We start from the raw sequence: 17,091 nt of genomic DNA on the forward strand, positions 1-17,091 counted from the left end.
ATTAAGATTTTGGAAATTTGTCTTCCAAGTATGTTCTTCATCCTATGAAACTTGCTTCCAAAATGAGTATACAAGTGTTTAGAGCAAATATTGGGTTGGCTTTCAGAATGTTTTTTGTATTTACCTGCCCCAGAAAGGGACATCTGGTTGCGATCCAAAAAGGATACCTAATTTTGCATTTTATCAGGTGCATGTTTCCATTCCTCAGAAGGAATTTCTGTAGGTGCGTTCTGAGAAACCCATTCAGGGAATGATGCCAATGCATGGCACCACACATCCTAGCCACTAGACATAATTGTCTATAGATGACAACTCCCAGAAAATGGAATGGAATTTTGCATCTCTAAAAAATCTTTACCATGATAGTAAACTTATGCCCAGACCCCTGCCTGTTTTGACCACTGGGTGAGTAACTCTTTGCACTGGAGTTCAAAATCAAGATGAGCTATTCAATAACTGGTAGGTATGAATTCTTTCCAATTAGGAATTGGTCTGTTTCTCTGGACAGAGCACTGATTGGCATGTTGTCTATATATGGGTATAGATGCGTAAATTGCAACCAGTGCCTTGCCGAGACTTCTACCTACAATTTCCTAAGACTCTGGGAGAGGAGAATATGGGGAAAAAAGGCTTGTACATGAATTGTGAGTTCTCCTACACAAATGCTCTATTTTTTTTCTTTGTCATGCTGAAGATTTTGAAGGCTTGGAGGAAAATTTATCTAGGTTTTATTGGGAACTCCTGCCCCACATTTTCCCTTCAGCTAAGGTAATAGTCCCTTCTCAGATAAAGTTGGTGTTGGGAGCAACCAACTGACTTCTATGCTGGCTTTGATAGTGAAGGTTGAGTCCTTTCTCTATTCTCAGCTACTAATTTCTCTAATGTTTCCCCAAGGAGTTCCTCACCTGTACATTTGCTTTTCATGGATATAATATAACTTCCTTGTAACCACAAAGTTAGAACCCCCATTGCTCATCACAAATCACATCAAGGATGCAACTAGAACAGAACCAGAAACTCTCACTCCAATTAAGGATCGGACCCCTAGATGATGAGCCACTTGCTTGCCTTCTAGTTGCCTTTCCTTACTAAATATATATAAAAAAAACTATGGGTTGAATGGCTACAACTGAGGCTTTGAAATAGCTCTGGAGTGTATCCTTACTCTTATGGTCTATAGCAGTGGTTCTTAACCTAAATACCATTGTGGGCTGCATCCAGTACTATCTGTATGGCCCTGAGGATATCACACGGGCCGCAGGGCTGTGCTGATTGGGCTGTAAGTGGCCCGCAGGTTGAGAAGCACTGGCCAGCAGTGTTTTTTTTAAACTTCATATCTTCTTTTTCTGTGCTATGACAACAAAGATTGAGGACAAAATTCAAACCTGGTGTAAGCAAGGTGCAACTCTATTGATTTAAATGATTCAACTTGCACCAGTTGTAAATTTGGGGAAGTGTGTGCATTCTCTGAGAGTATTAAAAGTGTGTGTCAAATAAGTATTATGTATAGTGGATGAAACATCTAATGTTGGTGGCATGAAAGAGGGGTTTGGTTTTTTTTTGGTTAAAATTATGAGAATTTCACCCAAATATGCCTTCCAGTCATAGTACATTTGGTTTTAGGTGGATGGGCTGGATCATTCATTCCTTAATATTAATATTTGTTTTCTCTGTAGTTATCAAGTTTTATGGTCATTTAACTGATACTGGCCTCTCTCTTTTTCATGCACATCTTTCTGTTTTAAAGAGACCAACTTCTATTCTGCTTATAGTGACAACCTAAACCACTTACAAATGCACATAAAATATATATTTATATTTCTGTAAGAACTGTGAAATATATTATACTATATCCACAAACCTGAATCCAGGGTGATGGACTTTGGAGGTTTAATAGGATAAAACACAGAAGGAAATATGGCTCCAGGAATCTGGTTTTGTATCTGACAAGGGTAAGGACAGGATAAGATGATGTATGTTAGCTGTTCAAGTAGCAACTGTTTATTAAAAATTAAAAAAGAAACTCTAGGTAAGCAACATACAGAAACACTAAAATATCCTTTACACACGCCAAACACAAAAGTGACTGATCCACAAAGCGTTCAATATATTCCTGAAAAAGATCATTTGGGTTACAAAACTTAGAAAAACTAATTTCTGTAGCCCTAACATTGTAAACAATTCTTGAACAGTAACTTTACTAAGTCTGTCATCATACATTTTAGTTCTTTGGAAGACTCACCTGTATCCAGTAAACTTGGACTCTGACGGACTTTTGATGCGCAGATGTACTATATTCTACATTTAAAGCTGGCAAATAATTTCTTCTTACAGGAATTTCGTTTGGTTGTTGGATTTTCATGTTACCACCATTAGGAGTTAAACAAACCTGTAATATTAATATATATAAAAAAACCCATAGGTGTGCTGTGTGCTTCAGTAGCCAGAAACTCTAATTTTAAAGTGTACGTTTTTGAAAGTCAACTTTAAAACTAATATTAAAAAGTGTTACTGCTCAAATGTTAGAATGTTCTCCAATTCAAGTTAACGGGGATAGTCATTAACTTCAACGGAAGCAAGACTAGGACCTAAGTTTGTACACTTATTTTGAGGGTTTATTCATCTATTTACATGTAGCTATCTAAAGTTGATGTACAATAGTATGGTGAACAATGTCATCCTAAGATATAAACTTGCAGGTGGCAGGAGCCTGGACTCAGTTTCCTGCACAAATTATTTAAGTATAAACCTACTACATACAGAAAAAGGAAGATTCAGATCTTAATGTACTTTTTAATTTTTAAAAAAATCATTTATAATGTTCTGCTTGGTAGTTACATTATGATATGAAACACTGCTTTAAGTGATTCACCTTGCCTAGAAATGAAACATGCATAGCTATTCTATTATGCTATCTTACCAATAGCACTTTATCAACCACATATTTAATTATACTGTTACCTTTGCTGTATATTACCACAGTAAAGCTATACATTTATTATTTGCTTGTATGTTAGCAGTGATAATATTTATAATTGTTTAAAGAATTCCATAACAAAATATGTAAGCAGAAAAAGCTGTAGTGTCAAAAAGTTTGTATTAAACATCATGTGAAGAAGTGTAACGCTCCTTGACTGTGTATGTGTGTGCAGATTTTATGAACACACAACCTGCAATCGGTTATGCCTCCTTAAATAAGGTAAAGGCTAAAAACAAACTAGACACAGTAGCTTTCAAGGTCTTAATGTATCCTTTCTGGAGATATATATAGAAAGGTTTTCAAATGGACTCTACTGGAATTTTGTCCAAATTTGATGCTATGTATAGAATTTTCCTTCTTCTCTTGCCCTGTATGTACGTATGTATGTATATCTCTATATACAAATTAATATCTAAGAGTAAAGAGTTCTATCAAATATTACCATAACATTTGTTTCCAGCTCAACAATCTTGTTTTCTGAAGGGGACAGCTCACTGTATTCTTTAAATTCTCTCTCTAACTTTTCAGTTTGCTTAATGCTCATTGGCCTCCACCTTGATTTCTTCTTGGGTTTTGTCTCCCAAACTACATCAGAACTTGTAAATGAAAACAAAACAAATGGTAAACATAAAAGAATGAAAGATTAGGAGTTTCAAGTTTATTCTGACAATTTTATCATTTTAAATATTTTGCTGGACGTGGATCCTCAATACATATAAAACATATGACAGACAAAAACAAAAAATACCAAATTTCATGGAGTACTCTTTCTGGTTATTTTATTTATTTATTGGCAACTTAGTATTAGTACTAGGTAGTATTTAATTTTGATTGCTGCTGCATATCTATCCAAAAGGGTTTAAAAAAAAACTATACACAGTTCCCCCTACCAGAGTTGTTCAAGATACAAAATGAAAAATTTCTTACCTGAATATCTTAGTTTCTCTCCTCATTCCTAATGAACAAGTAATGCATCTCACCTGTGGAATTCAGAAATAACCCAGAACTGTTCTGGAGGCTTAGGAGTAAGCCCCTCCCTTCATTTGAGGCCAACAGAAGACTTTTGCCAGAATTGTATATGAATGCGAAACAACAAATCATAAACATTAAATCAACAACTTGTAATTACATTAATTAACCTTCAGGCAATTCTATGTTTACGTCTCTCTTTGTGGAAAATTTTCAATTGGTTACAAACTATATTTTGGTCATTTACCAGACTACCGGGGTGGGCTGAATGAGGAGAGAAGCTGATAACCAAAAGAAAATTTGCTGAAATTTCACATTGTGCTGTCCAGCATTCTCACCTCATCCGCAAAAATGGCAAGAAGTGAGCCATGAATCACAGAAGTGTGTGTGTGGGGCAGGGGAAGGAATAAGGAACAATTTATATTACAGTAGAATAATAGCCTGTTCCTCCCATATGAAGCAAAATATTTTTAATGGAAAGAAACCTACCTTGCTAGTTTCCTCAGAAGATATTCAGACCCTATTTTCTACCCACAATGCCGCTAGCATGCTTAATTTCCTCCAGGAATGGTTTCACTCATGTCTAGCATGCTAACTGGTGCAGGATTTTAACATCTTGCCTGCAGCATCTTTGAGGCCTAAAGTGCTTGTCACTGATGCCAATACAAAACTCCACAGGCTTCAACTGAGCCAGGATTTCACCCCTGGTATTTTGGATAAAACGAGATAACAGGATACACTTATTATGTGTACTGCATACACTTGAGAGACATCTTTAGAGCTTTATTAATGTCCATTTATGGCAAACCTTTCTAAAGGAATGCTAAGGAATGAAAAAAATTGATGGGAGAACCATTTCCCAACAAGTATGGTAAGAAGAATTTACCAGAAAGATTGCTGGTACTATAAGAATAATCTTTTTCTCACACCACAACATTTGGGCACTAATTCTGAAACGTCTCTTTCTAAATGCAACTAGAATAGCTGGTTGCAGGCTTGTCTCCTCTGGCCATCCTGATGAACCCTGACATCTGAGGATCTTCAGTCAAAGAGCCTGTTGCCATTAGAATTGGTACCTACTGTTCTATAGTGGTTAATTTTAGGACAAGAACCAAACATCCTGGAGAAATTCCAGTGTAGCTGAGGTCACCAGAACTTCAGGATACTTGTTTACCCTCAGACCAGAAATGAAACTTGACCGGATCAATGAATGAATTGAGTTCTGGCTGAGTTCCGCTGGGATATCAAAATGCATCTACAAGGCTAAAGGAGAACCCACTCCTCTTTAGATACCCCAGGCTGTTAACTGTAGGTGGTCCATATCCAGATAGAGACCCTGGCTGAAGAAGTCTGGTTTCTTCTGCAGGTACAATGGAAATTCCTTGGCTGTCTCTATCAGGTCCAAACCAAGCCAGTGCAAGACTAAGAAAATGACCTCAGTTCTTTTTCCTCCTCTTTTCGTATCTTTTACATGAACAGTTCAGAATGGCATCAGATTCTTCTCTGCCCACAACATTGCTTCTGGAAGAAGCTTTCACTCCTAGTTATTCTGCAGGTTTGGAAAGCAGGTGAACATTCATGCTTCACAGCATATGCCAACCTCTAGCAACCAGATGTAGGAAAATTTTCTTTTCCTTTTCAAGCAATTATTCCAGAATTGCCCACTACAGGGTTTTTTGCACCTTTCCCTGAAGCATCTGACGCTGGCCCCAGTCAGATACAAACAGAATACTGGACACGATGAACCCACTAGTCTGATCCCATAGAGTCATTCCTACGTTTTTGTTCAGACACGTCACTGACAGAGCTGTCCAAGTGAACTAAAAGGATGAATGTGCTGAGATTTTGAAAAATGGTACAGAACAATATGTAAGCTTGAGAGAACTAATGTCTTCCTTCTTCCAAAATGAGGGACCCATACTTGTTTTGTATCCAAGGTATGTTCCCCTCTCTGACAGGCTTGCTTCTGTAGTGAGTATGCACGGATCTAAAGTGAAAAGCAGGTTGTTTTTTTAGGATGTTCTATGTCCTTACCTGCCCACAAGTGAGGTCATTTTATGTGGAAATGATGCTTAATTTTGCATTGTGTCTACTGTGCAGTTCTACATACTTTGAAGGAATTTATGGAGACACATTTTGAGAAATCCCACTCAGGCGATAACACCTGTGCATGCCACCAGCAATCCTAGTTGGCAACTGGCTATGGGAGATTGCTGTGAGAAAAATAGTGATTCAATGAAGTTTTGGTTCTTTGATCATGTAGAGCCATGCCTATTTTGACCCTGGTAAAGCAGCTCTCTGTATTGGGATCAAAAACTTCCTCCTGATTTTGAACCATTTCCAGCACCTGGCAAATATGAGTGGGCACTGATTAGGATTTTGTCCCTGAATGGATACAGATGCATAACTTGCAACCTGAGCCTTGCTGTAGTTACCACCAGCTGTTTTTTAAAGAATCTGGATGCAGAGTATTGATCAAAAAGAGGAGGAATAGCTCACCCTTCTGGATGAGTAAGGATTTGTGACTTGTGTCGCTATCGCTTGCCCTCTGAGAGTCCTTATAAATATATAGCACATCTCAGACTTGGTTAGATGCTAGTAGGGCTTCTCTGTTGTGATGGGGTCAGAGGGAGCTGCTCATGAAGTGTTATACAGGAGAAAATAGAGGGTTATAGCCTTAACACTATGGTAATTCCGCAACTCAGCAGAGGGAGAGAGGAGCTAGAAGCTAAAATGAAGTTGCTACTGCACAAAAACATAAAAATTAGTTATAAAACACTGGCTGGGAGAAACTGAACTGCTAACTTGTTCCTCTGGTGGAAGACGACAATCTGGTTGCCTAAGCTGAAGGGTAGGGCTTAGACTTGGAGTCTACACCAGTGTGGACTCCTTCCAAATTCCACAGGTGGGAGGTATTACCCATTAGTGATGAATGAGGAGAGAAGCTGTGCAGCAGAAAGTTTAATATGACATACTGTACACACATACCCATAAAAAGCACATACCAATTTGAAGCATAAAACTAAATGGAAATGGAATTCCGAGTACAACCTACAAACACACAATGATTTAGTACCAACAACAAGACGACTAGATCAGACCAAAAAGTATAAAACTAAAAATAAAACTAGCTGAGTTTAAAATGCTTGAAATAATGCTTACAGTGACTCCCTACCTAATAGATTACTTTACCTTGTAATTCCAATGTAGGACACTTCTTGCTTTGTATAATTGTTGACTAAAGAAATTCCAACATCTTGTAACGATAGAACAATTTCTTGTTCTGCTAGTTCTACTTTTTCACTTTCATATGTTGCTTTAAATACACTCTCATCTTCAGTGAATAGGATAATACGTTGCAAGCCTTCAAAAAATGAAACTAAATAAACTCTCTTTTTTTTATCCAGGAGGAGAGAGTCCATCATGTCCTACATGAGGAGAAAAAAAACCCAAAAGTTTGCAACTCTTGTTCATTCTACTTTGACAAACAAATGTAAATTTTGTAGCAACATGGACACTGACAAATAAAAGCTATATTGGGAAGGTAGGACACTGGAGAGGGTAAGAATGGAAGAAATCAGGTTATATTCGTAAGAAGTACATTATATGAAATTCAAAAATAGTAAAATTTTGAATTGTGAAGCGAGATCTCAATTGTGCAAGCACTCATTAAGACAAGGTGACAAATGGGAATAAAGTTCAAAATATGTATAAGTGCAAATATTATTCCCCCATGCGAGCTATGCACATGTTGATCATTGACTAAACTAAGGCAAACACATCAGAAGTTAATATTTGTTTCTGCTTTATTAGAAACAATGAAAAGAAGAGGAAATCTATATTTACCCACTGGAGAAGCATAAAACTGAAACCAAGAGAACAGTTAGCATAAGAGAAATAAAAAGTGAACTATACATCAGTACTGTTAAGTATAGCCTCGATAACACAAACCATTTCTGTTCAGGTGATTAAAATAAAAAAAATCCGTTTTCATTATATTAATGTACCAGAATGTGTAAAATATTCTTATACATTAAATTATTTCCATATCTTCAAAAAGTGAAATGGAATAATATCTTAAATTATGATTGGTTGCTCTGGATATAAAAGAGCTTTTTGGCAACTGTCTTAGGTCTCCATAACTAAGAATCTGTCACGGTTTTTATAAGTAAGGATCTTACAGACTATCTAGTCTCCATTCTTGTACAAACTCCTATTGTTTTCAACAGGAGTTCTGCACTTAAAATTGAGTGTAACATGGTTCTGTGTTTTAAATATGTGGTTTATTATTTGTCTCAGTAGTTTAAAGGATAATTCCTATAACAGACTGGTCTTAACGTGCAAAAAATAAGCTGAAATTTGTAGTTTTAGAATTTTAGAACCAGGTTTCGAATTCTTGGAGAAATGTTAGAAAATAATACTATTAAATCCAAAAACTCTACTAACACAAACTGTGCTATTGTGAAATCAGGGTTTGTCTATACAGTCAGTGTGCTGCAAGCTGGGTTGTAAATCTACCTTGCACTAGTCTGTCATGCACTAACTATCCATGTGGACCTTGCTGCCACACACTAAAAATTACCCTGTTCTCATAGGCAAGTCCCCAGTATAACAAAACTAGCAATACTAAGTTACCTGAATAAAGGAAAATGGCAACACAATTGTTTCACAATTCCCGTAGCACTACCCATTTATTCAGAAAACAACAATTGGCCCTTATGTCTCCAATATTGCATACTTTGAAAACCTGTGTCATTAAATTGTTTTGCTTTGTCTCTCTTTGCTTCTTTCCTTTCTTTGTCACCTGCTAAGTCTTCAACAATTGATATTCTGGTTCTTCCCTTATGGAAAAGTCCTAAAGAACTTAACAAAGATGAAGTCTCTAGGCCCTGGTCTACACTTTTTTTTTTTTTTTCCTTTTCTTACACTTAAAGGGCTCTTAAAATCGATTTCTGTACTCCTCCCCGAAGAGGGGATTAGCGCTGAAATCAACATCGCCAGGTCAGATTTGGGGTAGTGTGGGCGCAATTTGACAGTATTGGCCTCCGGGAGCTAACCCAGAGTGCTCCATTGTGACTGTTCTGGACAGCACTTTCACCTCAGATGCACTTACACAGGAAAGACACCGGGAACTTTTGAATTTCATTTCCTGTTTGGCTGGCGTGGTAAGGTCATCAGCAGAGGTGACCACGAAGAGCTCATCAGTACAGGTGACCATGCAGTCCCAGAATCGCAAAAAAGCTCCAGCATAGACAGAACGGGAGATACTGGATCTGATTGCTGTACAGGGAGATGAATCCGTGCTATCAGAACTCCGTCCCAAAAGACGAAATGCCAAAAATATTTGAAAAAAATCTCCAAGGGCATGAAGGACAGAGGGTAGAACAGGGACCCACAGCAGTGACGAGTGAAACTGAAGGAGCTCAGGCAAGCCTACCAAAAATCCAAAGAGGCAAATGGCCGTTCCAGGTCAGACCTCCAGACATGCTGCTTCTATGACGAGCTGCATACAAATTCTAGGTGGTGCCCCTACCACTACCCCACCCCTGTACATGGACTCCTGCAAGGGGGGAGTCTCACGCAACAGGGATGAGGATTCTGGGGACGAGGAAGATGATGAGGAGGAGGAGGATGAAACTGTTCTCCCTGACAGCCAGGAACTGTTTATCACCCTGGAGCCAATACCCTCCCAACCCTCTCAAGGAGGGCTCCCAGACCTTGAAGGTGGAGAAGGCACCTCTGGGTGAGTGTACCTTTGTAAATATAATCCAGGGTTTAAAAGCAAACGTGTTTAATGATTAATTTGCCCTGAAGACTTGAGATGTATTCGCAGCCAGTACAGCTACTGGAAAAGTCTGTTAACGTGTCTGGGGATGGAGCGGAAATCCTCCAGGGACATCTCCATGAAGTTGTCCTGGAGGTACTCCCAAAGCCTTTGCAAAAGGTTTCTGGGGAGGGCAGCCTTATTGCCTCTTCCATGGTAGGACACGTTACCACGGCAGGCCAGTAGCACGTAGTCTGGAATCACTGCATAACAAAGCATGGCAGCTTATGATCCCGGTGTTTGCTGGCATTCAAGCAACATCCGTCCTTTTCTCTCTGTGTTATCCTCAGGAGAGCGATCTCATTCATGGTCACCTGGTTGAAATAGGGGAATTTTCTTAAGGGGACATTCAGAGGTGGCCGTTCCTGCTGGGCTGTTTGCCTGTGGCTGAAAAGAAAACATCCCCGGTGTTAGCCACGCAGTGGGGGGAGCGGTGAACCGATTATCCCAGAGAATTGGGTGTGTGTGTGGGGGGTGACCTTGTACCGAAAGAACATGTGCTATGTAATGTTAACAGCTCGGATCACTGTGAAAGAGTCTACCCACTGTTCTCTAAAGTGTGTCTTCTTAAATAATACTCTCCCCTTTTTTCCTCCAGCAGCTGCAAATGTTTCAACTATCATCTCCGTCCCAGAGGTTAGCACAGATAAGGTGAAAAAAACACAATTGCAATGAAATGTTCTCTGAGCTCATGCAGTCTTCCCACACTGAAAGAGCTCAGAAGAATGCATGGAGGCAAGCAATGTCAGAGTCCAGGAAAGCACAAAATGAACATGAGGACAGGAGGGACATGCGAGAGGAGAGGCGGCAGGATCAAGATGATAGATGGTGGCAGCGTGATGAGAGGAGGCAGGATGCAATGCTGAGGCTACTGGAGGATCAAACTGATATGCTCCAGCGTATGGTTGAGCTGCAGGAAAGGCAGCAGGAGCACAGACCGCCACTGCAGCCCCTGTGTAACCAACCTCCCTCCTCCCCAAGTTCCATAGCATCCTCACCCAGACGCCCAAGAACACCTGGGGGATGGTTGGGGGTGGAGAGGTGCCCTCCGGGCATCCAACCACTCCACCCTAGAGGACTGTCCAAGCAACAGAAGGCTGGCATTCAAAAAGTTCTTAAGTGCAGTGTGACCTTGTCCTGCCCTCCTCCCCTCATCCACCACCCCACCCAGTGCTCCCCTTCTCCCTCACCCCTCCCAGGCTACCTTGGCAGTTATCCCCGTTTGTGTGATGAATTAATAAAGAATGAATAAATTTGAAACAACAATGACTTTATTGCCTCTGCAAGTGGTGATTGAAGGGGGGGAGGTCTGTTGGCTTAAAGGGAAGTAGAGTGAACCAAGGAGGGGGGTGGGTTTTTGTCAAGGAGAAACGAACGGAACTTTCGCTCTGTTGTTTGGCCAGTCATGAAACTGGTTTTCAAAGCTTCTCTGATGTGCAGCACACCCTGCTGTGCTCTTCTAACCGCCCTGGTGTCTGGCTGCGTATAACCAGTGGCGAGGCAATTTGCCTCAACCACCCACCCCACCATAAATGTTCCCCCCTTACACTCTCACAGATATTGTGGAGCACACAGCAAACAGTAATAACAATGGGAATATTGGTTGCGCTGAGGTCTAACCGAGTCAGTAAACTCTGCCAGCGCACTTTTAAACGTCCAAATGCACATTCTACCACCATTCCGTGCTTGCTCAGCCTATAGCTGAACTGCTCCTGACTACTGTTCAGGGTGCCTGTGTATGGCTTCATGAGCCATGGCATTAAGGGGTAGACTGGGTCCCCAAGGATAACTATAGGCATTTCAACATCCCCAATGGTTATTTTCTGGTCTGGAAAGTAAGTCCCTTCCTGCAGCCGTTCAAACAGTTCAGAGTTCCTGAAGATGCGAGCGTCATGTACCTTTCCCAGCCATCCCACGGTGATGTTGGTGAAACATCCCTTGTGATCCACCAGTGCTTGCAGCACCATTGAAAAGTACCCCTTTTGGTTTATGTACTGGCTGCCAAGGTGGTCCAGTCCCAAGACAGGGATATGCGTTCTGTCTATTGCCCCACCACAGTCAGGGAATCCCATTGCAGCAAAGCCGTCCACTATGACCTGCACATTTCCCAGAGTCACTACCCTTGATAGCAGCAGCTCAGTGATTGCGTTGGTTACATGGATCACAGCAGCTCCCACAGTAGATTTGCCCACTCCAAATGGATTCACAACTGACCGATAGCTGTCTGACTTTACAAGCTTCCAGAGGGCTATCGCCACTCACTTGTGAACTGTGAGGGCTGCTCTCATCTTGGTATTCCTGCGCTTCAGGGCAGGGGAAAGCAAGTCTCAAAGTTCCATGGAAGTGCCCTTACGCGTGCGAAAGTTTCGCAGCCACTGGGAATCATCCCAGACCTGCAACATTATGCGGTCCCACCAGACTGTGCTTGTTTCCCAGACCCAGAATCGGCGTTCCATGGCATGAGCCTGCCCCATTGCCACCAGGATGTCCAAATTGCCGGGGCCTGTGAGAAGTCTGTGTCCATGTCCTCATCAGTCTCGTCACCGCACTGTTGTCGCCTCCTCGCCTGCATTTGCAGGTTCTGGTTCTGAAGATACTGCAGGATAATGCGCGAGGTGTTTACGTTCATAACTGCCACGGTTATCTGAGCAGGCTCCATGCTTGCCGTGGTATGGCGTCTGCAGCAAAGCAGAGTTGCAGCGGAAGCGGTGGCTGACGACAGATGCCATGGAAATAGATATTTATAGAGAATGTCTAGAGGACCTGCGAGGTGGATTCATGAGAGCTGGAGAGCAGAGTTGCAGCAGAAGCGGGAGCCCATGACAGCCAACATGGAGAAATTCGCTATCGAGACAAAAGCAGCAGAGCAGAATTACAACGGAAGCGGTCATTCGATGACGACGGTTGGCAGTCCTGCTGCACCATCTGCTGAAAGCAGTATGACGTCCGCACGGAAAAAAGGCGCGGAACGATTGTCTGCCATTGCTTTCACGGAGGGAGGGGCGACTGATGACATGTACCCAAAACCACCCGCGACTATGTTTTTGCACCATCAGGAATTGGGAGCTCAACCCAGAATTCCAATGGGCAGCAGAGACTGTGGGAACCATGAGATAGCTACCCACACAGTGAAATGCTCTGAAAGTCGACGCTAGCCACGGTACTGTGGACGCACTCCGCCGACTTAATGCGCTTAGTGGGGAGACACACAATCAACTGTATAAAATCACTTCCTAAAAAATCGACTTCTATAAGTTCGACCTAATTTCATAGTGTAGACATACCCTAGGATACTACAAGAACAACTAAAAAAAACTATTGATACTGAACTCAGTGAATCAGCGCTCCTCCGCAAAATAGAGTGGTCCAGTGGTGTCTAACAAACTTTCCTGGAATTTATTTTTAATATAAGAACAAACTAAAAAATTCCATTGAACAACCACCATGCTAGGAGGACATTACAGTTACACTGTAAGCAATTAAAAAAAAGAAAATGTCAAAGTTAAGATTGCATGAATAAGCTTAAATGCTGCTCCTGTATACTCTGAAGCACTTAAATTCAAAAGATTGCATGCTATTTTTCAAATAATACAATATGTATTATACTTTATCCTACAACCTGTAAGGTGCATCTTCAAAAGCGTGCAGGAAGAACCTAATCTAAAGCCTACTGAAGTGAATGGGAGTCTATCAACTTCAGTAGGCTCTGCATCATGCCCTAAATGCAACAGGGTTATGCAAGACTGAATGACTTTCGTGGACTGTCTGATACCTGCAGAATAATACGCACGTATACCACCTTCTAATAGTGCGCATCTAAGACTGTAAAAAGCAAACCCAGTTGTTTTTTTTTCTATTTGTTGAGATCATGTATTTAAAGGCTATTGCAGTGCATAACACAAGGGAAAGAACTTAGGTTGGCAGACAACCTTAATATCAACATTTCTGACTTTTGAATACTTAGCCATATAAATATAAACCACATTTTAACAGGTATTTTAATCAAGTACCAATTTTTAGAAAAATATGTCTGTAAATAAAGTACAGCCAGCCTGCTAGTGTCTGTGCCAAAAAGTTGCTTTCATAATTATGGGCATCAGAAGGGCAATACTGGGGCCTAAAATTAACATACAGAAATACAATATCAACCGATAGCACTGGTAAGAGTTCTATTATGTTAAACAGTACACATACATCTTTTTGCGTTACTTCCCCATTGCACTTTCCACATTTCCATTTCAACTTTCTCGAGCCTACTGGATCAGCCCAGGTGTACAATACTGCTTTATTTGGCATAAGACAGTCTTCCATCACATTGAGAGAACTGCAAAATAATGATTAACAATATATATTCAACGATCTTTTAAACAACAAACTCAAAATCTAACACACCAATCAAAGAATTGCAACATTTCTTACCTGTTAATTTATTCTCACTTTCATAATATCAATCTATCATTCGTGGGTTTCCTGTTTCTTGGCAATATTCCACTTGGAATACATTAATAAAGGTTTTCACTTTGTTTTTTTAAACTATAAAAGTGTGAACTTTAAGGCAATATACAGTGTGTAAATAATACACACACACACACACACTTTAGAGGAGAGTAATTCAAGCAGTATTACATGTTTATAATTTTATGAAGTGTGGGATAGTTCAGCTTAGTGGAATTATAATTTTTAAAAATATTTTATTAACAACATAAATGAACTTCTCGTACAGGTATTAGTAAATCTTATCCATAGCCTATATTTGTTTCCTTTTAAAGCCTCAATTGTGTTTGGTCAACCTGTGTATCTATTTTATTCAAATTCCGAAAATGGTATGAAATCTACTTGATATTAATTAGTAAAATTTCCGTTCTGTTTCATAGTATCTCCACTTATTGGTTACTAATGGCAAATAAGTAACAAGAAGGCAGACAGCAGAGCTTAGAAATCATAAAGGAAATCTAGGCTGAGTACTATCACACAAAATTTTCTTGAGAAGAACAATGTATTTATAGATGGAACTACCTGGAGCACACTCTACCACAGAATTTGCTGGCTGAGGCATGAAGGTTTAGTCTGTAGTGTCTCAGTATTATGGATATCTGCAAAAACGTAGGAGCTTTACAGATCTATTCAGCCTTGACACAGCTAGGGGTATGTCTGGTGCAGTATTTTGTAATACTATCAGGAACTGGTCTTTCCCCACTATAATATACTGTTTTGTTTGTTTCTTGGGTAAAGAACTTTATCTATTATAGCTTTAAAATTGCATGGGGGATTCCTGAAAGACACCTCAACAAGCTAGAAATAATATGTTCAAATGCCACAACTTACTTCAACAAGCAACAAAAATATAAACAAACAAAGAGAAGCAGGATTCATGTAGTTTTTGCAGCAAATGGTGCCTATAGCCACTGGGTCCTACTAACAGCTATCCTCCCTCTTAACTGCACACTTCAAAACAGCAAACTACAATTTTCAACACAGTCCATTAATTTTGAGTGCCTCCATTGAAACACCAAAAGGTGCCATTTTGTAGAGATGCTGAGTATTCACAGCCCTACTGACTTCAGCTAGGGTTGTGAGTGCTCACTGCCTACGAATATCAGGCCCAACATGTTGCAAGTTGTGCACCCAGAAAATGAGGTACATGAATGAGTGGCTATGGGTAACAATTTGGTTTTACTGACTTGCCCAGCATCATGTGGCAAGTCTGTGTAAAGCCAGGGTAGAACCCAGTTCTCCTTGGTTGCAGGTAAGTGTCCTATTCACACCACCATCTCTTTTTTCTTCTTCTTCTTATAGCCCCATGCCTCATGGACAATACAACACTACTTCATTAACAATCCATCCCATCCAACAACAGGATACCATCTATGTTACGCACCTCAAGTACATCTCCACCTCATGAAACATGCTGAATATTTTGGGATCTTTTAATCTCATTTTTCACAGCTCTTTGAGACACAGTACACAGCACTAGAGAAAACTTGCAGGTATATATATACGTACAGTGTACAAATTGCATGTTCTTGCTCTCTCTCACACACACAATTATATATGTGCACACGCACATGTATGTGACCCTGTAACCCATACACTGTAAGCATATATACACATGTAAGTTTATATATATAGTCTGCACCTCTATGCTATGGAGAGTTTTATAACATTACATACGTACCTCTGCCCATACTCAATCATCTCCTCCTTGGTATGATTAATTAACAGGAATGGAGCTGCACCATCATGGTAATCTGATAAAGTAATTACTGTAGAATGTTCGGTCAGGTTAACATCCACTATAATGCCACCAAGCTATCAGATATGAAATAAGAGTAAGTATCTGTGTTGTGATAAACCTTACGTATAAAATACCATTTCCTTTTTACGATATAAAAAAGTTTATCCCCATAAGCTAAACCACAAACATCTGTTTTAATCTACTTTTATTATATTTTCCGATCATTTATGGGAAGTCAGGAAAGAGAGGCTGCATTTAGTGTTTCAAGACTACACAGGCATTCTACACCCTCAAATAATTAAATTATTTGCTGGTAGAGCAATCCTTTCCTGGATCATTGAAACTCTAGGGCATGTTTGACGAGTTTGTACATTCTGACCTCAACAATATGCTTTTGTTAAGGCCATGCCTAACCTTCTCCCCCACAAAGCTGGAGAACACAACCCTATAGCAATCTGTTTAGGCAGAAATAAGATTGACTCTACCAGACAAACTAACCAGTGGTAAACAAACATATATCCTTAAGCCTGTGAACACAGCTCTTGTGATGCTTAATTTCATTTGACTCTGTTGTGCAACCTCAAGATAATAAAACATGCACTGTAGGAAGTTCAAAATATATAAAGTTTAAAAAGCCACCATAACATCAGTAATGTCCCCCCACATACAAAATGAAAAAGCAATGAATAGATCTACAAATAAGGCAACTGACTACAACTGCTGTTATAAACTGGCTACTTCTAACATTTTATATATTTTCAATTAACATAAGCCAGTGCTAAACTGAAATGTAGCCTGTCCCCAAAAGATCACTTTTAATATCGGAAATTAATTTAGAAGCATATGGCCTTTATTTTCCACTTATCTCTAACTGTATTCATGTTTCCTAAAGCCACTGTACTGAGTTTAAAATTTTTAGCTGTATGTGAAAAAAGTTCTTCAAATAAATATTCAGTAATAAGAATCAAACCCACTCTTAATCATTAACTGTAGTACAGGTAGCAGTCCTGCAGCACACCCTGAGTTCTATAACTTTTCTATTCAGATACAGTAAACAAAGTGGTAAAAGTTATAGTTAATTTT

At 39.9% G+C, this 17,091-nt stretch overlaps 1 protein-coding gene across 7 annotated transcripts in view; it reads right to left on the minus strand.

Annotated features, from left to right (window-relative positions):
• The window catches only part of VPS13A (vacuolar protein sorting 13 homolog A), a 315,178-nt gene that overhangs the window by 103,139 nt on the left and 194,948 nt on the right, over positions 1-17,091 (minus strand). For all 7 annotated transcript variants that reach the window (XM_075128708.1, XM_075128710.1, XM_075128707.1 and 4 more), the window contains 6 exons: positions 15,949-16,082; positions 13,968-14,097; positions 7,142-7,377; positions 3,423-3,576; positions 2,243-2,389; positions 1,862-1,943 (listed from right to left, as the gene is read on the minus strand). In XM_075128708.1, the coding sequence (XP_074984809.1) occupies positions 1,862-1,943; positions 2,243-2,389; positions 3,423-3,576; positions 7,142-7,377; positions 13,968-14,097; positions 15,949-16,082 (883 nt within the window). The remainder of the gene's footprint in view (positions 1-1,861; positions 1,944-2,242; positions 2,390-3,422; positions 3,577-7,141; positions 7,378-13,967; positions 14,098-15,948; positions 16,083-17,091) is intronic.

Source organism: Caretta caretta, chromosome 5 (assembly GCF_965140235.1).
Source record: "Caretta caretta isolate rCarCar2 chromosome 5, rCarCar1.hap1, whole genome shotgun sequence".
Taxonomy (NCBI): Eukaryota; Metazoa; Chordata; order Testudines; family Cheloniidae; genus Caretta; species Caretta caretta.